Below are 26,085 nucleotides of genomic sequence, written 5' to 3' on the forward strand. Positions count from 1 at the left end.
AAAAGGCTTAAAATATTATACTGACAGTCACCTCAAGAGTGCCGCCAGTGATTTTAAGTGACAGAGGTGCAACTGGTGTAGGGAATAGTTGTGAGTAATAATATATAATCTATATATAGTTCTGTGCAGGCTCTCCAGTTGCACATATACAAGAGGAGTGATTAGAAACCTAGTACCATAAGGTCAATCAGAAATGTAGCCTATATCTGCTAATTAACATTGCAGCTGTAGCTAAGTAGGAATATTCAGTAAATTGCAAACAAGTTGGCTAGGGTGTTCTCACCTAGCTCCAGTATGTATTCACTTTATGTGTATAAATAGTGCCTTTAGCTTGGGTAGCTACTTAAATAAGGAAGCATATACATGGTGATAGGTATTAAATACTCCCAGCAGATTTAGGTGAAGATGGCCATAACCAACTAGTACTAGGTAGCTATAACAGGAGTTTTAAACTATATATTAGTTTTGCTAGATATAGTGTAATCTTATAAAAGGAATTCACTATCTATCAAGTGCACATCTAAAGGACTAGCCCATACTGGTGAACTGTAACCTAAAATACAATATATAATAACAACCTGTCATAAAGGAGAGGAGTACAGCTTTTGTGAAGTATAGTGTAGACACGTATGTATTATAGCTCTATTGATTTAGTTTAAGCCAGAAGAAGCAATAACAAGCTGCTTGTGAAAGGGCATCAGGATCTGCGAAATGAGGATATTCTAAACATACATGAAAAATCAATGGTTGGGGTATATAGGAATTTTCCAAACACTAGTAAAGTCACCGGCTAGAAAACTTCCTGGGTATGATAGACTATGTATAACTTTAGTAATGATGTTGGGATATCTCTAAGCGAGTACGATTACTTCATACTTCTTGAGGACTTATTATAGCAGTTCAGGATTTTGATAGCAAGTACCTTGATGGCTGGGGAAGTAGCATTGTATATGCTAAAGTGAGGGATTTCTGCTACATATATCCTTCCCAGCCTACTTCACAGCAAATGGAGCTGAATGAGTCAATCAAGGAAACGTGTCCTAGGTGCAAAAGTCACCGGCTCCAAGCACCCAGTGTCATTGTGTGAATTGTCCCCACTACAATGTATGAGCGAGCCGCAGACAAGAACTCGCTCAGCAGCAATCCCGGAAAGCCCCCTGGGTCAAAAGGTTGGTAGGAAACATCAAAAGGCAAACCCGGGAGAGATGAACCAATATGCAGCTCCAGGCCGGTCTGAGAGGGATGACGGAGTGAGATTGTAAAAAATTCGGCTCTGTTGTAGTCACCATCGCGATCTGCATAGTCCCTGAGGCCAGTAGCCACTTCCAGCCATATAGGTGGTATCCTGCTTAGTGCCCAAGCTCCGGATCGCTGTGCTCGTACTAGTGGCAGTTTACTTTGAATTGCTTGGGCGACTGACTCGCCACCAACATCTGCTCTTCCAGCAGGTACAGGATTAGAATATTCTCGGCCACATGACTCCTCACAGAATATCTCATTATATTCGGGTTCCCCCTCCCGCTGCTCTGCGATCAATGGCGCATCTGTAGGTACTTGCCCGTGATCCGGGGATTGCATCACATTGGGTTTAGTAATCTTTCCCAACCGCTCCAGATGCTTCCCTAGCTCCACCTTGAAATCTGCAAAAAGGGCCTGCAGCACTTGCTGGATATCCTCCATGTTAGACAGCGGCATAAACCAAGTAAAATTCTCTCAATAGGTCCTGAATATAGCGCAAGGGCTTAGAACAACGATAGTATCTGTGTACTTCAAACCTTAAACAGGTATAGAGGGGGGGTAGATGAAGGTCTAGGCCGCAGGAAGGCCTCCGCTGTATACCTCCTCTAGTATGGTCTGCTAGGCTGAATTGTCGTAGGAGAAAAATATATGTCTGTTCCTCAGATGTTTAAATAAACTATTCCCCTCAGGGATGCTGTAAATTGTGTGGTAGTTAGGCAATAACCAGCGGATTGAATTGCACTAAATCACAGCCCAAGTTTTAAGCAGCCATCTTGGGCGATGGTCAGGCACGCCCCCCAAGTATTTAGTTTTAAATAGGAATAATTTATTTAAGTATAGTGTAGTGTTAGGTGTAATTGTAACTTAGGTTAGATTTTATTTTACAGGTTAATTTCCATTATTTTAGCTAGGTAAGCTATTAAATAGTTAATAACTATTTAATAGCTATTGTACCTAGTTAAAATAAATTGAAATTTGCCTGTAAAATAAAAATAAATCCTAAGATAGCTACAATATAATTATTATTTATATTGTAGCTATATTAGGGTTTATTTTAAAGGTAAGTATTTAGTTTTAAATAGGATTAATTTAGTTCATAATAGAAATATTATTTAGATTTATTTAATTAATATTTAAGTTAGGGGGGTGTTAGGGTTAGTGTTAGACTTAGGTTTAGGGGTTAATTATTTTATTACAGTGGCGGCGGTGTAGTGGGGGGCAGGATAGGGGTTAATAAATTTATTATAGGTGGCGACGGTGTAGGGGGGCAGGATAGGGGTTAATAAATTTAATATAGGTTGCGGCGGGGTCAGGGAGCGGCGGTTTAGGGGTTAAACTATTTAGTTGCGGCGAGGTGCGGGATCAGCAGGATAGGGGTTAATAACTTTATTATAGAGGGCGACGGTATAGGGGGGGCAGGATATGGGTTACTAGGTATAATGTAGGTGGCAGCGGTGTCCGGGAGCGGCGGTTTAGGGGTTAATACATTTATAAGAGTTGCGGCGGGGTCTAGGAGTGGCGGTTTAGGGGTTAGTAACTTTATTTAGTTGCGGGGGGCTCCGGGGGCGCCGGTATAGGGGGTAGAACAGTGTAGTTAGTGTGGGTGCTTAGTGACAGGCTAGCAAGAAAGCTGTAAAAAAGCCGAAGAGCAGCGAGATCGGATGAGTGATAACTCTCACAGTCCGCTGCTCATCGCCCCGTACTTGGTGCACGGCTTTTTGACAGCTTTTTTGATAACTTAGGCAAATTTTTGCAGGTCCGCGGCGGCGATGTGAGGCGAGCTTAGGCGGGCGTATTGGGCCGGCAAAGACAGGTAAAATAGACACGTTGATAACTACCCCCCATGGAGTCTATTATAGTACCCAGGAATTCCACCCTGGTACTTGGGATAAGAGAACTCTTTTCCAAGTTTATCTTCCATCCATGTGATCGAAGAAGACTGAGAAGGGACTCTGAGAATTCTTCCGCAAGACAAAAGGATGGTGCTTGCACCAGAATATTGTCCAAGTATGGGGCTACTGCAATAGCCTGAGTTCTGGCAACGGCTAGAAGAGCCTCCAGAACCTTTGTAAAGATTCTTGGAGCAGTAGCTAGGCCAAACGGAAGGGCAATGAACTGGAATTGCTGGTCTAGGAATGCAAACCTCAGGAACTGAAATTGTTCCCTGTGGATTGGAATATGAAGGTAAGCGTCCTTCAGATCTATAGTGGTCATAAACTGGCCTTCCTTAATTAAAGGAAGGATGGACCTTATCGTCTCAATCTTGAAGGGACACTGAGAAATTTGTTTAAGCACTTTTAATCCAGAAGTGGGCGGAAAGTTCCCTCTTTCTTTGGAACCACGAAAAGGTTTGAATAAAACCCCAAACCTCTTTCTTCGATAGGCACCGGGACAACTCCTCCTAAGGAGGATAGATGCCGAATGCACCCTAGAAGGGCATCTCCCTTTTCTGGTCTGGTAGACAGATTCGAGAAAAGGAATCTGCCCCTTGGCAGATGAGATTTGAAGCCTATCTTGTATCCCTGAGATAACACCTCCAGGACCCACGGATTCCTGTACGTCCTTGAACCAGGCGTCGGGGCCGCCCCTTCATGCCGTTTTGTTTTCGGCAGGCTTCTTATTGTGCTTGGATTTATTCCAGGACGGAGCTGGCTTTCAAGTACTCTTGGGTTTCTCAGGCTTGGAGGAGGATTGTTGTCGTTGGGATTTGTCAGAATGAAAATTAGAAGATTGTCTTCCCTTAGACACCCTTGCCTCCGGTAAGCGTAGAAATATTGGAGTCCAGGCCTGGACCAAATAAAAAGAGAAAGGAGTCTGGACTTAGAAGTCATATCGGCAGACCAAGACTTCAACCAGAGGGCCCTGGCACGCTAGGACTTCAAAGCCAGAGGACTTTGCATTTAGGTGAATAATTTGCATGTTCTAGTCACAGATAAAATAATTAGCAATTCTCAGAGTTTTTATTCTGTCTTGAATATCCTCGAGAGGAGACTCCACCTCAATGAGTTCTGACACAGTCACACCAGTAGGTAGCCACTCCGGCAACTGCAGCCGCCGGTTGAAACAAAAAGCTAAATTTATGCTTACCTGATAAATTAATTTCTTTTACGATATGACGAGTCCATGGATTTCATCCTTTCTTGTGGGATATTAACCTCCTGCTAACAGGAAGTGGCAAAGAGCACCACAGCAGAGTCTTTCGGCCGAAGGTTATAGGAAGAGAAAAGGAAAGGTTAAAAAGGTGCAGAGGTGACTGAAGTTTACAAAAAAATAAAATAAATCTGTCTTAAAATAACAGGGTTGGCCGTGGACTCGTCATATCGTAAAAGAAATTAATTTATCAGGTAAGCAGAAATTTACTTTTCTTTTACAAAGATATGACGAGTCCAAGGATTTCATCCTTACTCTTGGGAAACCAATACCAAAGCAATAGGACACGGATGAAAGGGAGGGACAAGACAGGAACCTAAACGGAAGGCACCACTGCTTGAAGAACCTTTCTCCCAAAAATAGCCTCAGAAGAAGCAAAAGTATCAAATTTGTAAAAAGTATGAAGGGACGACCAAGTCGCAGCCTTACAAATCTGTTCAACAGATGCATTGTTTTTAAAAGCCCATGTGGAAGCCACAGCCCTAGTAGAATGAGCCGTAATTCCGCTCAGCCAAAAAGAAAGAGAGGTAGCCGTAGCTTTCTGACCCCTACGCTTTCCAGAATAAACAATGAACAAAGAAGATGATTGACGGAAATCCTTAGTTGCCTGTAAGTAAAACATTAAGGCACGGACCACGTCCAAGTTATGTAACAGACGCTCCTTCTTGGAAGAAGGATTAGGACACAATGAAGGAACAATAATTTCCTGATTAATATTCTTATTCGAAACAACCTTAGGAAGAAATCCAGGTTTGGTACGTAAAACCACCTTATCAGAATGAAAAATGCGATAAGGAGAATCACACTGTAGTGCTAAAAACTCAGAAACTCTTCGAGCAGAAGAAATAGCAACTAAAAACAGAACTATTCAATATAACAATTTGATATCCATGGAATGCATAGGTTCAAACGGAACCCCTTGAAGAACTCGAAGAACTAAATTCAAACTCCAGGGAGGAGTAATGGGTCTATATATACAGGCTTAATTCAAGATAGAGCCTGACAAAAAGACTGAACATCTGGAACATTTGCCAAACGTTTGTGAAACAGAATTGACAAAGCTGAAATTTGTCCCTTTAAGGAACTTGCTGATAACCCTTTCTCCAATCCTCCTTGAAGAAAAGACAGAATCCTAGGAATCCCAACTTTACTCCATGAGTAACCCTTGGATTCACACCAATAAAGATATTTACGAAATATCTTATGATAGATCCGTCTAGTGACAGGCTTTCTGGCCTGTAAAAAGTATTGATGACCGAATCAGAGAATCCTGGCTTTGATAAAATCAAGCATTCAATCTCCATGCAGTCAGCTGCAGAGAAATTAGATTTGGATGTTGGAAAGGACCTTGAATGAGAAGGTCCTGTCTCAATGGAAGTTTCCATGGTGGCAGAGGACATGTCCACTAGATAAGCATACCAAGTCCTACGTGGCCACGCAGGCGCTATCAGGATCACTGATGCTCTCTCCTGTTTGATTCGAGCAATCACGCGGGGGAGGAGAGGAAACGGTGGAAACACATAAGCTAGACTGAACAACCAAGGCACTGCCAAGGCATCTATCAGTTCGGCCTGAGGATCCCTTGACCGGGATCCGTATCTTGGAAGCTTGGCATTTTGCCAAGATGCCATCAAATCCAACTCAGGTCTGCCCCATCTGAGAATCAATGAGGCAAATACTTCTGGGTGAAGTTCCCACTCCCCCGGATGAAAAGCCTGTTGACTTAAAAAATCCGCTTCCCAGTTCTCTACTCCTGGGATGTAGATCACTGGCAGATGACAAAAGTGGGCCTCCGCCCAACGGATTATCTTGGATACTTCTATCATCGCTAAGGAACTCCTTGTTCCCCCCTGATGATTGATATATGCCACAGTCATAATGTTGTCCGACTGGAATCTGATGAATTTGGCCGAAGCCAACTGAGGCCACGCCTGAAGCACATTGAATATTGCTCTCAGTTCCAGAATATTGATTGGAAGAAGAGACGCCACTTGAGTCCAAACACCCTGAGCCTTCAGGGAGTTCCAAACTGCACCCCAGCCCAGAAGGCTGGCATCCGTTGTCACTATCACCCACGATGGCCTGTGGAAACAAGTCCCTTGGGAAAGACGATCCGGTGACAACCACCAAAGAAGAGAGTTTCTGATCTCTTGATCCAGATTTATCTGAGGAGATAAGTCTGCATAATCCCCATTCCACTGTCCGAGCATGCACAGCTGCAGTGATCTGAGATGAAAGCGAGCAAACGGAACTATGTCCATTGCTGCTACCATTAATCCAATTACCTTCCATACACTGAGCCACTAATGGCCGAGGAATGGACTGAAGTGCTCGGCTGGTATTTAGAGTCTTTGATTTTCTGACCTCCGTCAAAAATATCTTCATGGCTACCGAGTCTATCAGAGTTCCCAAGAAAGGAACCCTTGTCTGTGGGACAAGTGAACTCTTCTCTATGTTCACCTTCCAGCCGTGAGTTCTCAGAAAAGACAACACAGTGTCCATGTGGGATTTTGTCAGATGATATGTTGACGCCTGAATCAGAATATCGTCCAGATAAGGCGCCACTGCTATGCCTTGCGGTCTGAGAACCGCCAAAAGAGACCCTAGAACCTTTGTGAAGATTCTGGGTGCTGTAGCCAACTCAAAGGAAAGAGCCACGAACTGATAATGTTTGTCCAAGAAGGCAAACCTTAGAAACTGATGATGATCCTTGTGGATTGGAATATGAAGGTAAGCATCCTTCAAGTCCACGGTAGTCATAAATTGACCCTCCTGGATCATTGGTAAAATTGTTCGTATTGTCTCCATCTTGAATGATGGAACTCTTAGAAATTTGTTTAGACACTTGAGGTCTAAGATGGGTCTGAATGTTCCCTCTTTTTTGGGAACCACAAATAGGTTTGAGTAAAACCCCTCTCCCTGTTCCAATTTTGGGACTGGACAAATTACTCCCATAGTCGAAAGGTCTTTTACACAGCGTAAGAAGGCCTCTCTTTTTATCTGGTTTGCTAATAACTTTGAAAGATGAAATCTCCCTCTTGGAAGAAAGTCCTTGAATTCCAATTGATAACTATGGGTCACTATTTCTAGTGCCCAGGGATCCTGAACATCTCTTGCCCAAGCCTGAGCAAAGAAAGAGAGTCTGCCCCCTACTAGATCCGGTCCCGGATCGGGGGCCGCCCCTTCATGCTGTCTTAGGAGCAGCAGCAGGCTTTTTGGATTGTTTACCCTTATTCCAGTTCTGATTGGGTCTCCAGACTGACTTAGATTGGGTAAAATTCCCTTTGAGGAAGAAGAAGAAGCGGGGGGTCCTCCTTTAAAGTTCCGAAAGGAATAAAAATTATTCTGTTTCAACCTCATTTTAACTGACCTATCCTGAGGTAGGGCATGGCCTTTACCTCCTGTAATATCAGAAATGATTTCCTTCAATTCTGGCCCGAAAATGGTCTTACCTTTAAAGGGAATAGCTAAAAGCTTATGTTTTGATGACACATCAGCAGAACAGGATTTGAGCCACAATGCTCTACGTGCTAAAATAGCAAATCCTGCATTCTTTGCCGCTAATTTAGCAATTTGAAAAGCGGCATCAGTAATAAAAGAATTAGCTAGCTTGAGAGCCTTAATTCTATCTAAGATGTCATCTAATGGAGTCTCAACCATAAGAGACTCTTCTAGAGCCTCAAACCAAAAAGCTGCTGCAAGCCGTAGGTTTTAAAAGAAACCCCTGATTAACAAATAATTTCTTTAGTAGACCCTCTAACTTCTTATCCATTGGGTCTTTGAAAGCACAACTATCCTCAATGGGTATAGTAGTACGCTTAACTAGGGTAGATATAGCTCCCTCTACCTTAGGGACCATTTGCCATGAGTCCCGAATGGTATCTGATATGGGAAACATTTTCTTAAAATTAGGAGGGGGAGAAAACGGTATACCTGGTCTATCCCATTCCTTTCTAATAATTTCCGAAAATTCTCTTAGGAACCGGAAAAACATCGGTGTAAGTAGGTACTTCCAAATATTTATCCATTTTACACAATTTCTCTGGAGGAATCACAATAGGGTAACAATCATCCAGAGTCGCTAAAACCTCCCTAAGTAACAGGCGGAGGTGTTCAAGCTTAAATTTAAATGACATAGTGTCCGAATCTGTCCGAGGTAAAACATTCCCTGAATCTGAAATTTCACCCTCAGTCAGTAATTCCCTAATCCCCAACTCAGAGCACTGTGAGGGAACATCGGAAATAGCTAATAAAGCATCAGAGGATTCAGTATTTACACTAATACCTGACCTACTGCGTTTACCCTGCAACACTGGTAATTTAGACAATACATCTGTAAGGGTAGTTGACATAGCTGCAGCCATCTCCTGCAGAGTAAAAGAATTAGACGCACTAGAAGTACTTGGCATCGCTTGTGTGGGCGTTAAAGGTTGTGACACTTGGGGAGAATTGGATGGCATATCCCGATTCTCTTCAGACTGAAAATCATCCTTAGGCACACTTTCTTGACCTAATATATGGTCTTTATAATGTAAGGCTCTTTCAGTACAAGAGTTACACAATGTTAGAGGGGGTTGCACAATAGCTTCTAAACACATAGAACAATGAGAATCCTCAATGTCAGACATGTTGAACAGACTAGTAATAACCACAAAAGTCGTTTAAACACTTATTTATTGCATAAAATGAACTTTAGAAAAAACGTGTACTGCGCCTTTAAGAAAAGAAAAAGTGAACAATTTTTCCAAAATGCTCAAAAAACGTTAAATTATCTCAAAATTTAACCTAAGATCGTTGGTTTATCCAAAAAATACTGAACCCTGAAGCAAGGGCAGAAAATAAGGCTCTAAAGTACTTATATCAATAATTAGTCATTTTATAGACAAAAATACCCTCTGCACCTCGCCACAGCTCTGCTGTGGCGCCTACCTGCCCCCAGGGTACTTCGAAATAACTTTCCAACACTTTAGACCAGCTAGCACAGTCCAGGGGCCACCGGAGTTACTGCTTGCTGCTGCCTAGCCTGAAGGAAGTGCGCATCTGAGGGTGCAAAAATAGGCCACGCCCCTTGAGGTCAATGCCGAAGTAGGCCCAAACACAACCGCATGGAAAGCGGTTTCACACCTAAGTTTAAACAGCTAATGCCTACAACCCCTCAAATGCACCAGTAAGCAAACATATGCATGACAGAAATAAAAAAGTTATATATTGTTTTTCTTTGAATGCCCATAGTGTCACACAATGCCCATAAGTCAACCATTAAATAAAATTAGGGACTCCAGTAATACCCTTTATATAAAATAGGAATACTGCTTACCCCATTCCCATACAGGGAAATAAATGCCAGCCAGTTCTGATATATCAAGTCTCCTCAGAATAAAAAAGGCTGCACATACCTTAAAGCTGCTTGTAGCATGAAACCGGTCTCCACACTGAAGATGTCTCATGGTTACCTTCAGAAGTCTTGTGGGAACCAGCATGGATCTTAGTTACAACTGCTAAGATCATCAACCTCAGGGCAAAAATCTTCTTCCATATCCCCCTGAGGAAAATAGTACTTACCGGTACCATCTAAAATAAACTTCTTGATTGAAGAAACTAAAACTAACACCTCACTTTACCATGTCTTCCTAGTATAACACAGGCAAAGACTGGAGGTGGAGGGGGAAGGGAGGGGCTCTATATACACAGCTCTGCTATGGTGCTCTTTGCCACTTCCTGTTAGCAGAAGGTTATTATCCCACAAGTAAGGATGAAATCCGTGGACTCGTCATATCTTTGTAAAAGAAATCCTGTATGTTAAAACCATTTTCTTATCCATCGGCTCTCTGAACAAAGAACTATCCTCAAGGAGGTATAGTAGTATGTTTAGCAAGCATATAAATAGCACCATCCACCTTAGGAATGGAGCCCCACAAATCCAGTTGAGAGTCCGGGACCAACTTTTTAAAAGTAGACGAGGGGGAAAAGAACCAATTCTTTCCCATTCGTTCTTAATGTTCACCATCTTAACCGGCACAGGAAAAGTCAAAGGAACTTTCCTGTCTTCGTAAACTCTGTCTAATTTAGGTATCATAGGTTCTTCAGGCAGAGCAGCCTCTGGAACCTCTAACGTAGACAGAACCTCCTTTAATAAAAAACGCAAGTTCTCAATTTTAAATCTAAAGGACGGGTCCTCCGAAGCAGGAGGCTTAGACGCTAAGGACTCCGACCCAGAAAGTTCACGCTCTGAAGCTATAGAGGTTAACTCATCATCGGATAACTGGGACATAATAGCTAAATACGATAAATATGTTTAACCTTTCTCTTGCGTTTGTTAGAGCGAGGTAATGCACTGAGGGCCGCAGACACTGCCGTTTGTAACTGCATGGCAAAGTCCGCAGGAAGAAGGCCCTCTCCGGATGGAGGATTAGATGTACTACGGGGAACTGCATGTGGAGTGGATGTAGCAAGGGTAGTAATCTCATAGGACGCAGGGTCCTGAGAGGTGGACGGCTCAGAGGGACTAAGAGCCTTAGCAGGCTTGTCTCCCTTCTTAGACTTTTATTACTGTGTTAAGGCATGTGGAACATAATTGACTGGGCGGAAAAAACACGGCCTCCTCACAATATAAACAGGTATGATTTAGTATAGAAGGAGTACCTTCTAACATGTCAGAGTCCTCCATAGCTCAGGTTATACACACAGAAGGACACACAGACATTTAAAAAAAAAAAAAAAAAATTATAGAAAAATGTATCTTTATACTCCCAATGGCTGGGGCACTCACTACTTCCTAGACCCAGACAGTTAACAGAGGAAATGCTCTCCTCAGGTTCAAGTCTCAGCCAGAATGGAGGAAATGAACATAGATCATACCCGGTCACATAGAGTGCAAGACTGTACTTCCCCTGCTATTACAAGTACAGGAAGTAATAGGAGCTGTGCAACACTTTCAAAAACGAAAGTGAAACCTGTTTGTTCCAGCCAAAAACACACAGTCTATCAGCCCAGGAAAAAAATCACACAAAGCAGTATGTAAATAATTAACACACTGATTAATTAACCCCAACTGTTCAATAAATCCCCTTCAGAGGATATTAACCCTGGATCTTATCAAGGTATAAAGGAGCCACACTGTTACCCTGTTATAGCGTTTTTTGTGTAAAAATTGAAACGATCTTACCTCTAGGATCCATGTTGTGGAGTAGAACACAGCCTCTCAAGTGTGCCAGTCTTATAGCAGCGCTCCTGACATGGACTTAAGTGAGAGAAAGCAGGCATCGTCAACACTGATTGCTTAGGAGCTGTTAGCAGTAGTCTGGATGGTTTCACAGAAAAACTTTCCCTGTATCTCCAGACTCTAACTTTCATCAATACTCTCACTGAGAGGTTGACGTGACTACTTAAAACTCCAGTCCTATGTCGAAGGGCAGATACCCTTTTCAGGACTCTCCAAATCTTCTGCCACTTCTCTGCCACCTCCTAACGTGACGAAAGGCAAAGAATGACTGGAGTAATGAGGAAATGGGTGGGATATTTAAGCCTTTGCTGTGGTGTCTGCCTCCTCCTGGTGGCCAGATGTTCTATTTCCCAACAGTAGGTAATGAAGCCATGGACTCTCCCTATCTTAGGAAGGAAAATGACATCTGCAACTCCGGGAATTAGAACATGTTCTAGAATGCAATTTATTGATTTCCGATTAGTGACTATTATAGTTGGACATTTCTCATTAGGCAGAAACTGCGTTTAATGATTGTCAGGAGGTCTTCATTTGAAATGGGTTACATTTAACAGATGAGCATTCATAAGACTGTACAACCGTTTCTGATGTCAGGCTCTAAAGGGATAGGAAAGTCAACATATAACTTGCATGATTCAGATAGAGCATGTCATTTTAAGACACTTAAATTCAATTCTATTTTCAAAAATGCTTTGTTCTCTTGTTATCCCTTGTTGAAAAAGAATACACACATATCCTACACTGGTGGGAGCTAGCTGATTGGTGCTTGCACACATTTGTCTCTTGTGATTGGTAACTAGATGTGTTCATCTAGCTGTCAGTAGTGCAATGCTGCTTCTTCAGCAAAATATAACAAGAGAACAAAGCAAATTTGATAATAGAAGTACATTGGAAAGTTGTTTAAAATTGTATGTTCTATCTAAATCATGAAATAAAATTTGGGTTTTACCTGTCCCTGTAAAGAGACTAATATTTGATGTGCAAGTCTTTGCTACCATTTTGTGGTATGCATATTAATGTCATTATGCAATAGATCTGTCTTTATAAATGATGACACTGTCTGATGATTTAGAATAATATGCTAGTCCATTATAACAGGTGGTTAAATTGAGCTGTCTGTCTCTACTCTATATTGTAATAGATCTAGCATATTTACTTCCCAAGAGAACCTTATATTGCAGTCTCTTTACACTTTTAAAATGTTCATGTCTACTACTTTCTATTACTGCATGGAACATTTCTAAGAATCCTAATATTTCAAAAGGTGCGCTGTCAACAGGCCTGACTACTCAGTAATCCTATTTTTAGAACCTATGTACAAAGCCATTAGGTTATAAGCTTACTACTACTTTAGCTAGTTTTACCTTCAATGTGTTTTCTATTCTAGTACCTATTTACTGTTTATAGCACATACAAATTCATATTACTACAACTCTTTAAAAATTATATTGCGTTGTGGAGATCTTGGTTTAGCCTAGGGTCCAAGAGAAGCCTGAATAAAAGCAAACTTGATGTCTCGTATAGCTATTTCTACGTCCTTATTTATGGTGCCACATCTGTACATTTTATAGCGCTTTAAAAAAATCTGATGGGATGTACTAAAAGATCAATTCTGTATTATATGGAGTGATGAGTCAATTGTGTGTAATTTGATTCATGTCCATCTGTGTTTGAGTATAATTATTTTTTTTGATAAGACGTGTTATTTTCGGTCAGAACATTTCTTTTAAAATGTAATATTTCCTATTGCTTGCATTGTTCTATTCGTTGCATTTTTGTAATTGTCTATGATAAATTTGGTTTTGTCTTCTCTTAAAAACTAGAAAAAATATAGGAACCTGCAACAAACAATAATAAAACAGTAATAATGACAAATCATCATATGAAACTTCTGCTACATCAAAATAACTAATAATATAATTAACAAACCAAATAAAAAATAAAAATGCAATAATAAACCCCCTCCCACAAAATTCAAACTCTCAGGTACAGCAATGCTCATAAGACTCTCCTACATATTACATTGTCTCAAAATACTCTCCTTTCTGTAACCGTTATTCTTATTGAGATCTATGCATCTCAGGGCCTGCCATCACCAACACCCAACTCTTGCCTACAGGACTTCCCTACATCTATCCTGTAGAAGTCTTTTCCATCTTTTAAGGTTTAAAATCCACCTTCAAAACACACATATTCAGAGGAGCATTCCTCTGTAGGAAAATAAAGCAACACTACCTGTGTTTTCCACTTCCCTTTACATTCAGACTTCCATACATTAGATGCATGCACCTCAATGGCTACATGAATTACTATAGCAAGTCTGGTGGCCTATGCATGAACAAGGTAAGGGAGTCTGCTTTCAAAGGGCAGTGGGACACAGCAAACTAAGCATTTGCGAGTTTTCCTATCTCATGTCATCTCTACCATTGTCTTGTCAAACTTTAGTGATCTTCAAACAGCTTTCCAGTCCAGTAAGAATGGATAGGATGATCCTTGACTTTCATGGTTAGGTAGGATTGGCACTTTTAAAATGTCCCTTTTGCCAAAGTTGATATACCTATCTGATCTTTGGTTTCTCCAGTGGAAAGCAACCCAGTCTCTTGAAGTTGGGCTTGCAACTTCAACTGTTTGTTTATACCACAAGGATTCCTGACTAGCCCTTGTAATAGCAAGGGGGACAACTAATACAACACTATATAGAGGGAAATGGAGAAGGCCTCACTTTCTACAGGCGTGTTTGACCAAACTAGTTTGGAACCTTAAGCATATGTACCCCGCTTCATTGCTTGGCAATTATCTTGATAAGGCCAATCTAAGGTTTTGCAACAGATTACGCACTAAATCAACTATTTCACTTTCATCCTTGTCCAATCCACTCTATTACAAGGGTTGGACTTAGCATTATAACATTCTCATCCAAAACGTATGGTTGAACTGTGGAATATAAAGTATACTGAAGAGGGATGGTTCTCTATATTCAAACTATTTCAAAGGGTTGCCAGTACACCTATTCTTTCAGTTCTTTCCAGGTGTGGGTATTCCTAAATAACCATACAAGACACTTGATGAATTGGGTGAAATGGTGGAATTTAGTAGAGCCAAAAGTAAGAGCAATATCAGTAACCCATACAGATCTACTGCAACCCCTTATGTTTTTTTAGGCTCCAAACATTCAGCCACAGGAAGAGTTATGCTTTGCAGAAAACAAGGGTGCTGTATATATTTGTACCATACACTGTATGATTTTATGCTCCAATGGCAATTACATTTCCCATGTAAACTCCCTACTGTGCTGGAGAGTTTGTAGTAACCTGGGTACCCCATCTCACATCAGGTAGGAATACCTTAAAATTCACCCATTGTGTCTGCAAGCATTCTTATTTTTTTGCTGACTTGGGCAACCAATTAGCTGGTATGCCACAAATAGTTTATATTATCTTCACCTAGATTGGCTTCCTCCTTCTCATCGAATTTAGTGTATATTCTTATTTATGACTATATAATATAAAGCGACAAAGTAATGAAGAGCATGTACTTTATAAAACAAAAGTAAATTTATGCTTACCTGATAAAAAAATATTTTTTAAAATATTTTTATTGAGATTCACTTTAAGGCATATAATAGTGAAATATCAATTCATGATTCAAAAACAACAACTCAAGTTATAAGCATTTGTGAGATCAAGACGTGCAAGTTATGCCTTTCAAACTATTTACCCTCTGAAGAGCTATAAGGCCACTCTTGGACCTTTATAAGATATAAAGAGTAAAATAAATCAAAGAATGTAACTGAAAACAGTACAAGACCTCTCATGGGTCTCAATCAGTGAATCTTATTTTTCTTGTTTAAAGGGAAGGGGATGTTATGTAGCGTTTATGTATTTCAACCATCAGTACTTAAACACGGTCTAGATGTATTTAGGTGACCCTCTAAGAATAAACATGCCTAATAAAAAGAACAGTATTAGTATATTTAATCGTTTGTCATTCAATCTAATGTCTTTCCATATAACCAGGGTATTGGTCCTACTATAGGGACTAGTCAGACGAACATTTTTTGGGATGACCAGGTAAGAAAAATGGTTGAGAAATAATGTAGATAATTGGAAGGTTTCTATTGGATTCAGTTTCCTTTGCTTACAAAGTAAGCTCATGGGTGTAAGGAAGGGGAAAGGTAAAAGGTGAAATGTGAGGGTCAGAGGTGGGGGGGATGGAGCCAACACAAACCCAGGAGGTTAAGGTTAGGGGTACCAAGAAGGAAAGAAAAAAAAAATTAAATAATAATATTTTAAAACTGGCCTAATAAAGAAATGGTCAGGGATAACTGTTATATCTCCCCTCATACTATAAGTATATAGTATATATAGCAATCCTCAGTAAAAGGGCAATCAAAACTGTACATGACTACTAGACATTATAGCTCAGACCCAAGGGTATGGGCCCTATACCCCAAGGCCCAGAGCAAAAGGTATGGCTCCACTGCGCATCACAGACAATATATGTAATATATTGAATACAGGGATGTGGCCAGTATATGAAGAGCAAGGGATTCATATATATATAAAATATATTGTTACAGCCCAAAGGGGGTTACTATAATAGTGTATAGAAAACTAGGTGAGGACCTTAGTATTAAACTAATGGAGAACAGAACCATCCCCTGTACCCTTTCTCAGTCAATATGTATATATAGATAATGACAGAACTAGTAGTTACCGGGGTATAATTTCCTTAGTTTACAAAGTGGGCTAATAACTGGGGAGGGCAGATCCAATGATATGCTACTTGAAATATGACCAATATGATTAAAACCCAGTTGTATTATGGCAGAATAATGCTTCAATATCCTGTCGGCCACACCAACACTCTAGTTACTTAAATTGAAATAGAGGTGAGGAACCCTTGTGAATGTTGGCACATATAGGTACTGAATGCTTATTGGGAATGAATATGAGTTAAGAGAAGTGTAATATCTAACCTGAAACGTGTGAGTTTTTCTAACTCTTCAGAGCTCTATGGGAGAAATATATGTATAAAAATAGTAAGAAAAAAGTCCATAACAAGTATAATAGAAACCAAAAACAAAGCTCAAACAGGTTGTGTAAATAGTGAACTTCCATCATAGGAAGATTGTTCATAATACTTAGTAAATAAGAGTATTTATAGTGTATACAGCGAAATGTCAGTCTAGCCAACAGTAAACAAAACAGTAATGTGAAACAGAATGTCACTTTTATCAGAGTCAGTCCCCCAACATATAGTGTGTGGATCAAGACTGCCATCAAATACTAAGGTAGATTTCCCCCTAATTAGCTGTGTAGAGTTGGTAGTATCAAAAGTGGCACAATTAAATGTTTTATGTAGGGAACTAGAAGGAACAAGTTGCACAAATTCACCTATACCAACAGTAAAATACCAGATTAGGGAGTATATGAAAATAATCTCCAAGGTCCGTAGAAGATAAGTTCAGGCACATTGCTGTCATAATGTCCAGACCGTAGGAGCAAGAGATATAGAGAGTACAGTACTTTACTGAGGACAATGGGCTCCAGCTATAGTAAATCTGCTGCAGCGACCTGACATCAGCTCAGCCAATTCCACTCTTGTTAGGGGACTGTAGAGGAGAGTCAATCCTCTGTTCCTGTAAAGAGCGCCGGTCTTGTTACTGGATCGCATCTGCTTTCCTCTCCACACTGGCAATGTTTAGAGTAGGGAGATCGCACAAACCGCAGCTGCAGTACATGTTGGCTACCTCCGCCCTGTCCACAATCATGCCCAACGAGGATCCACCGCATTGCATGCGGTAGAAGCGATTAGTAGCTGCAACAGTGTCTGCCGGCGGAGTCATCCTCTTATCACTGTTCCTAGTCCCATGTCGTATAGGCTTAACTTTGTTTAGCCGGGTGAGCAACATGCTATGGGTCAAACCAGTCATCTGATGTGCTGTGGGTTCGCAAAATTCCCCTGTGTACAAGGTGCTTTCGGTCTTATTATACTCCTCTGGAGTCTGGGTGTTAGCTCTCACTATCCGCGTATCAATAAGACCAGTGGAGTCTAATGGCGTTCTGATGCCATCTTGGGAAGGAGGCTGTGTAGCCAATTTCACAAAACTCTGCACAATTACCCCCCGCAACTCAGACAGGTGGCTCCTCAACAGGTCACAAAGCTGTTCTTACAGGGTCTCCACCAGCATCATTGTTAAGCAAGAGTCTCACATTAATGATTCTTCTGTAGAAAACGCACCCTCAGTGCCTGTCACAGCTGCTTCGTGATCAATTCAGACTGTGGATGTATAGGGCAACCCCGGGTTACCAGACAGTCTCTAGGTGGGTCTAGGGTATTCTCAGTATAGGCTAGCATACAATCCCCCAACAAAATAGAGCATATTACATAGTGAAATCCTAATTTAAACAGCTTTTAGCAGTAACTAAAACGGGAGCTCTGAAAATGTGTGACCATCCATGTTCGCTGCTGGCTCCGCCGCTTACCTGATAAATTAATTTCTTCTATGGTACGACGAGTCCACAGATTCATCCTTTACTTGTGGGATATTATCCTCCTGCTAACAGGAAGTGGCAAAGAGCACTACAGCAGAGCTGTCTATATAGCTCCTCCCTTAACTCCACCCCCCAGTCATTCGACCGAAGGTACAGGAAGAAAAAGGAGAAACTAAAAGGTGCAGAGGTGACTGAAGTTTAAAACCAAAAAAATATAATCTGTCCTAAAATGACAGGGCGGGCCGTGGACTCGTCGTACCACAGAAGAAATTAATTTATCAGGTAAGCATAAATTTACTTTTCTTCTATAAGATACGACGAGTCCACGGATTCATCCTTTACTTGTGGGATACAATACCAAAGCTATAGGACACGGATGAACGGGAGTGACAAGACAGATACCTAAACAGAAGGCACCACTGCTTGAAGAACTTTTCTCCCAAAAATAGCCTCCGAAGAAGCAAAAGAATCAAATTTGTAAAATTTGGAAAAGGTATGAAGCGACGACCAAGTCGCAGCCTTACAAATCTGTTCAACAGAAGCATAATTTTTAAAAGCTCATGTGGAAGCCACCGCTCTAGTAGAGTGAGCTGTAATTCTCTCTCTGCGACTCGACTGTTGCGTTAAGACTACAGCTGAAAGCGAAGAGAGGTCCAGATGGGGTGTGAGGTAGGATGGGAGTATCTATCTCTTTATATGTGATTGTTGCAGCTAACTCTGGATCCTTAAAAAAAAAGAGAGAAGCGCTCAACCTGGGAACGAACAATAGCATAATAGCTTGTTCTATGGCTAGTTACCACCCAATAAGCAGCCTCTATTTGCTCAAAATGTGCCTTTCACAGAGAAGAACTTTACTGTTGCATATCAGTCTGATCCTGACTTTTAACAGCACAGTCCAGCCCCGAAATACCAGGCAATCCCTCTCTGAACTAGAGAAATGGCAAAACCCTGGCCTAGTGTGGGCCTCGTCAGTGAGGTGCAGCTATATCCCTCTAGGCACACTGAGCAACGGGTCCACGTCTGGATTCCCGCATCACACTTAGCATAACAGACTAATAAGAAGACTAGGAAGTCTCCCTAAGGTTTAAAAGATGCAGCACGACATTGCTTCTTTATTGAGACAATAAAACAACACCTACTATGATAATATAAAAAGAGGACTGCAGAAGTAAGCATACTTTGAGACATTTAGTTATTTTACAAAAATATTTTAAAAAAACATACATCATACCTCTCCTTCTCTAATTCCTCCATGTATCCAGTGCTCTCTCTGCTTCCGTTAACAAAGGCCTTTCTTTGGAAGGAACCTATAGGGATAGGACTGCTTTCACCAGAACGTCCAGACAGGGAGCCTTCTCTGCTCCCATAAGAGCGCACTGACATCTTAGACCTTAACTTAACTCCAGGAAAGTTATTGCCATCTAAATTGAGCTCTAGAAAGAAAGACAAATCTGCATGTAAAAACTTGGTTGACGAATTTAGTGGTTTACAATAAAAAACATAATTTATGTAAGAACTTACCTGATAAATTCATTTCTTTCATATTAGCAAGAGTCCATGAGCTAGTGACGTATGGGATATACATTCCTACCAGGAGGGGCAAAGTTTTCCAAACCTCAAAATGCCTATAAATACACCCCTCACCACACCCACAAATCAGTTTAACGCATAGCCAAGAAGTGGGGTGATAAGACAAAAGTGCAAAAGCATAAAAAATAAGGAATTGGAATAATTGTGCTTTATACAAAAAAATCATAACCAAAACAAAAAAGGGTGGGCCTCATGGACTCTTGCTAATATGAAAGAAATGAATTTATCAGGTAAGTTCTTACATAAATTAGGTTTTCTTTCATGTAATTAGCAAGAGTCCATGAGCTAGTGACGTATGGGATAATGAATACCCAAGATGTGGATCTTCCACGCAAGAGTCACTAGAGAGGGAGGGATAAAATAAAGACAGCCAATTCCGCTGAAAATAATCCACACCCAAAATAAAGTTTAAATCTTATAATGAAAAAAACTGAAATTATAAGCAGAAGAATCAAACTGAAACAGCTGCCTGAAGTACTTTTCTACCAAAAACTGCTTCAGAAGAAGAAAACACATCAAAATGGTAGAATTTAGTAAAAGTATGCAAAGAAGACCAAGTTGCTGCTTTGCAAATCTGATCAACCGAAGCTTCATTCCTAAACGCCCAGGAAGTAGAAACTGACCTAGTAGAATGAGCTGTAATCCTTTGAGGCAGAGTTTTACCCGACTCGACATAAGCATGATGAATCAAAGACTTTAACCAAGACGCCAAAGAAATGGCAGAGGCCTTCTGACCTTTCCTAGAACCGGAAAAGATAACAAATAGACTAGAAGTCTTTCGGAAATTTTTAGTAGCTTCAACATAATATTTCAAAGCTCTAACTACATCCAAAGAATGCAATGATCTCTCCTTAGAATTCTTAGGATTAGGACACAATGAAGGAACCACAATTTCTCTACTAATGTTGTTAGAATTCACAACCTTAGGTAAAAATTTAAAAGAAGTTCCCAACACCGCCTTATCCTGATGAAAAATCAGAAAAGGAGACTCACAAGAAAGAGCAGATAAATCAGAAACTCTTCTAGCAGAAGAGATGGCCAAAAGAAACAAAACTTTCCAAGAAAGTAATTTAATGTCCAGCGAATGCATAGGTTCAAACGGAGGAGCTTGAAGAGCCCCCAGAACCAAATTCAAACTCCAAGGAGGAGAAATTGACTTAACAGGTTTTATACGAACCAAAGCTTGTACAAAACAATGAATATCAGGAAGACTAGCAATCTTTCTGTGAAAAAGAACAAAGAGCAGAGATTTGTCCTTTCAAGGAACTTGCAGACAAACCTTTATCCAAACCATCCTGAAGAAACTGTAAAATTCTAGGAATTCTAAAAGAATGCCAAGAAAAAAGATGAAAAAAACACCAAGAAATGTAAATCTTCCAGACTCGATAATATATCTTCCTAGATACAGATTTACGAGCCTGTAACATAGTATTAATCAGAGAGTCAGAGAAACCTCTATGACTGAGAATCAAGCGTTCAATCTCCATACCTTCAAATTTAAGGATTTGAGATCCTGATGGAAAAAAGGACCTTGTGAAAGAAGGTCTGGTCTTAACGGAAGAGTCCACGGTTGGCAAGTGGCCATCCGGACAAGATCTGCATACCAAAACCTGTGAGGCCATGCTGGAGCCACCAGCAGAACAAACGAGCACTCCTTTAGAATCTTGGAAAATACTCTTGGAAGAAGAACTAGAGGCGGAAAGATATAGGCAGGATGATACTTCCAAGGAAGTGACAATGCATCCACTGCCTCCGCCTGAGGATCCCTGGATCTGGACAGATACCTGGGAAGCTTCTTGTTTAGATGAGAAGCCATCAGATCTATTTCTGCAAAGTCCCCACATTTGAATAATCTGAAGAAATACCTCTGGGTGAAGAGACCATTCGCCCGGATGTAACGTTTGGCGACTAAGATAATCCGCTTCCCAATTGTCTATACCTGGGATATGAACCGCAGAAATTAGACAGGAGCTGGATTCCGCCCATACCAGAATTCGAGATACTTCTTTCATAGCCAGAGGACTGTAAGTCCCTCCTTGATGATTGACATATGCCACAGTTGTGACATTGTCCGTCTGAAAACAAATGAACGACTCTCTCTTTAGAAGAGGCCATGACTGAAGAGCTCTGAAAATTGCACGGAGTTCCAAAATATTGATTGGTAATCTCACCTCCCGAGATTCCCAAACCCCTTGTGCTGTCAGAGACCCCCAAACAGCTCCCCAACCTGTCAGACTTGCATCTGTTGAAATCACAGTCCAGGTTGGAAGAACAAAAGAAGCCCCCTGAACTAAACAACGGAGGTCTGTCCACCACGTCAGAGAGTGTCGTACAATCGGTTTTAAAGATATTAATTGAGATATCTTTGTATAATCCCTGCACCACTGGTTCAGCATACAGAGCTGAAGAGGTTGCATGTGAAAAAGAGCAAAGGGGACCGCGTCCAATGCAGCAGTCATAAGACCTAGAATTTCCATGCATAAGGCTACCGAAGGGAAAGATTGAGATTGAAGGTTTCGACAAGCTGAAACCAATTTCAGATGTCTCTTGTCCATCAGAGACAGAGTCAAGGACACTGAATCTATCAGGAAACCTAAAAAGGTTACCCTTGTCTGAGGAATCAACAAACTTTTTGGTAAATTGATCCTCCAACCATGTTCTAGAAGAAACAACACTAATAAAAGACTGGAAAGGTTCTTTCTAGTGAAAATGAGCAAAGGGAATTGAATCCAATGCTGTGGCCATAAGACCTAAACTTCTATGCATATATAGCAACTGAAGGAAATAATAGAGACTAAAGGTACCGACAGACGGAACCCAATAGAATTATCCCTTGTCTGATAGAGACAAAGACAGTGACACAAACTATCTGGAAACCTAAAAAAGGTGACCCTTATGTGAGGAATCAAGAGCTTTCGAAAAAAAGATCCTCTAACTATGTCCTGAAGGGCAAGTGAATCATATGAGATTCCGCATCCTCAGAAAATAATCTGAATGAAAACAGAAAAATGAAAATATGCATTTATTGTATCTAATGAAAACAAATAATGCTATCAATGACCATAAAAAGGCAAAATAGTTTGAATAAAACTCCAAACCCGGATCCTAAAAAAGGAACTGAAAGAAATACCCCTGAAGATTCCAGGTCTGAGCAGCGCTTGAACCCCATGGGTGCCCAGCCATGCTTCAACAGTACCCAAAATATATAGGACAGAAACACACTAAAAGAAAGTGTTAGCCTTACTGGAATAAAATCAAAGAAATTTGGACAAAATAGAACCAAATAAATTTCAAAGAAGTCTTAACCTGCCCTTTACCAGCCAAGCTGGAATACGGCACGTACATCGCAATATTAGGGAGCTGATTTCGAACCCCAATTATAAACATGTTACTTGGGAAAGAACTCAGGAATTCGTTCCTTAATAAGAACAACCAAACTAGTATAAGCTTAAAGTTTTAGACTTAGAACTCAATCTTGAAGCCCAGAGTAACAGTTAAGAATTGAATCCAATTATAAAACAAATAATTGATTACCTTAGAACAAAAGAAATATGGATTTTTTTTTATTATTTTTTTTAAAAATCACAAAATTCTTCTAGCTAAAATAGCTAAAGACATAGATTAACCCTCATTTGCGAAAATATTCAATAAAATTTAGACACAAATGAAATTATTAGCATGATAGACCAGTTAAAGGAACAGTCAATACAGTGGACTTGCATAATCAATAAATGCAAAACAACAAGACAAATGCAACAGCACCTAGTCTAGTAAATGTTGTCCCTTAAGAATGCTAAAATAAATCATAATCTGATACTTGATCTTAAAGTAAACAGAACAAAAATGAAGCAATTGCAACATCCAAATAAATCACAGGACCAAGAAAAGTACCTGAAACGAAATAATTTTCCATAAATAAGATACAACCATCTAAAGGAAAATAAATACTATTTTGCTATAGAAACAATAGCATAATTAGTAGGAGTAGAGATAGCCCCAATAAATTGGAGAACCCTCCAAATTGAATTTAACTGCTGGCAAAGAATATAGTTTAAAACCTTAGAAGAAGGAATAAAAGAAAATTCTCAGCCTATTCCATTCCCTAGTATGAGGAATTGGAAAGAAAACATCTGAAAACACAGAAGAATAAATAAGCAGAAATAGTGTCAGCTAGTCTTAAAGAACTAGTTACCTTAATATCCAAAATAATCAACACCTTTTCAACAAAGAACAAATGTACTTTAATAAAGAAATAATAAAAAAGTAGATTTGTTAGTGTCAATATCTGATGAAGAAAATTCTGAAAGAGAAAAAACATCATCAGAGAAGGATAAAACCAGTATGTTGTTGGTCATTTGAAACTTCAATAATTAAAAAAGAAGTGAAAGAGACCTAAAAATTTTATTAGAAGGCACGAAGTCAGACAAAGCCTTTAAAATAGAATCAGAAAAATATTTCTTATAAATCTTTTAAATATTTCTTGTACATAAGATGTAAGAATGGCAATAAAGCATAAATACTAATGGATTCTGCATGTAAAAGTATATCATAATAACTTATTACAAACCATAGCTAAAGATAAACATTTATAACATTTAAAATAAATAAACTTAGCTTTGGTAGAACTGAACTCAGTTAAGCGTTTTTCCAGAAGTAGCTTTTGATCCAGGGTCAATCTGAGACATCTTGCAATATGTAATAGAAAAAACAACATATAAAGCAAAATTGATCAAATTCCTTAAATGACAGTTTCAGGAATGGGAAAAAAATGCCAATGAACAAGCTTCTAGCAACCAGAAGCAATAAACAATGAGACTTAAATAATGTGGACACAATAATGACGCCCATATTTTTAGCGCCAAAAAAAGACGCCCACATTATTTGGTGCCTAAATGCTTTTAGCGCCAAAAATGACGCCACATCTGGTAACGCTGACACTTTTGGCGCAAAAACGTCAAAAAATGACGCAACTTCCGGTGACAAGTACGACGCCGGAAATAACTTAGAAATTTTTTTGCGCCAAAAAAGTCCGCGCCAAGAATGACGCAATAAAATGAAGCATTTTCAGCCCCCGGGAGCCTAACAGCCTACAGAAAAAAAAAGTCAAATTTTAAGGTAAGAAAAAAATTGATTATTCAAATGCATTATCCCAAATAATGAAACTGACTTTCTGAAATAAGGAATATTGAACATCCTGAATTAAGGCAAATAAATGTTTAAACACAAATATTTAGAACTTTATATAAAAGCGCCCAACCATAGCTTAGAGTGTCACAAAAATAAGATTTACTTACCCCAGGACACTCATCTACATGTAGTAGAAAGCCAAACCAGTACTGAAAAGAGAATCAGTAGAGGTAATGGTATATAAGAGTATATCGTCGATCTGAAAAGGGAGGTAAGAGATGAATCTCTACGACCGATAACAGAGAACCTATGAAATAGACCCCGTAGAAGGAGATCATTGAATTCAAATAGGCAATACTCTCTTCACATCCCTCTGACATTCACTGCACGCTGAGAGGAAAACCGGGCTCCAACCTGCTGCGGAGCGCATATCAACGTAGAATCTAGCACAAACTTACTTCACCACCTCCACGGGAGGCAAAGTTTGTAAAACTGATTTGTGAGTGTGGTGAGGGGTGTATTTATAGGCATTTTGAGGTTTGGGAAACTTTGCCCCTCCTGGTAGGAATGTATATCCCATACGTCACTAGCTCATGGACTCTTGCTAATTACATGAAAGAAACATATCCTTAGAATAACAAAACAGAATTTATGCTTACCTGATAAATTACTTTCTCCAACGGTGTGTCCGGTCCACGGCGTCATCCTTACTTGTGGGAATATCTCTTCCCCAACAGGAAATGGCAAAGAGTCCCAGCAAAGCTGGCCATATAGTCCCTCCTAGGCTCCGCCCACCCCAGTCATTCGACCGACGGACAGGAGGAAATATATAGGAGAAACCAAATGGTACCGTGGTGACTGTAGTTAGAGAAAATAATTCATCAGACCTGATTAAAAAACCAGGGCGGGCCGTGGACCGGACACACCGTTGGAGAAAGTAATTTATCAGGTAAGCATAAATTCTGTTTTCTCACAACATTGGTGTGTCCGGTCCACGGCGTCATCCTTACTTGTGGGAACCAATACCAAAGCTTTAGGACACGGATGAAGGGAGGGAGCAAATCAGGTTACCTAAACGGAAGGCACCACAGCTTGCAAAACCTTTCTCCCATGCAATGCCCCTCGGTCTTAGAACCGCTAGAAGGGACCCTAGTACCTTTGTGAAAATCCTTGGAGCAGTGGCTAACCCGATTTGGAGGGCCACAAACTGGTAATGCTTGTCCAGAAAAGCGAACCTTAGGAACTGATGATGTTCTTTGT

General features: G+C 40.2%; 1 protein-coding gene across 1 annotated transcript in view; it reads right to left on the reverse strand.

The window, feature by feature from the left end:
* APC (APC regulator of WNT signaling pathway) overlaps positions 1–19,537 on the reverse strand; it is a 119,718-nt gene extending 100,181 nt beyond the window's left edge. Inside the window, exon 1 of the mRNA XM_053696581.1 lies at positions 19,340–19,537. Coding sequence (XP_053552556.1) covers positions 19,340–19,491 — 152 coding nt within the window. The 5' untranslated portion in view covers positions 19,492–19,537. The remainder of the gene's footprint in view (positions 1–19,339) is intronic.
* Between the last annotated feature and the right edge of the window lie 6,548 nt (positions 19,538–26,085).

This window comes from Bombina bombina, unplaced genomic scaffold (assembly GCF_027579735.1).
Source record: "Bombina bombina isolate aBomBom1 unplaced genomic scaffold, aBomBom1.pri scaffold_881, whole genome shotgun sequence".
NCBI classification, from domain to species: domain Eukaryota; kingdom Metazoa; phylum Chordata; class Amphibia; order Anura; family Bombinatoridae; genus Bombina; species Bombina bombina.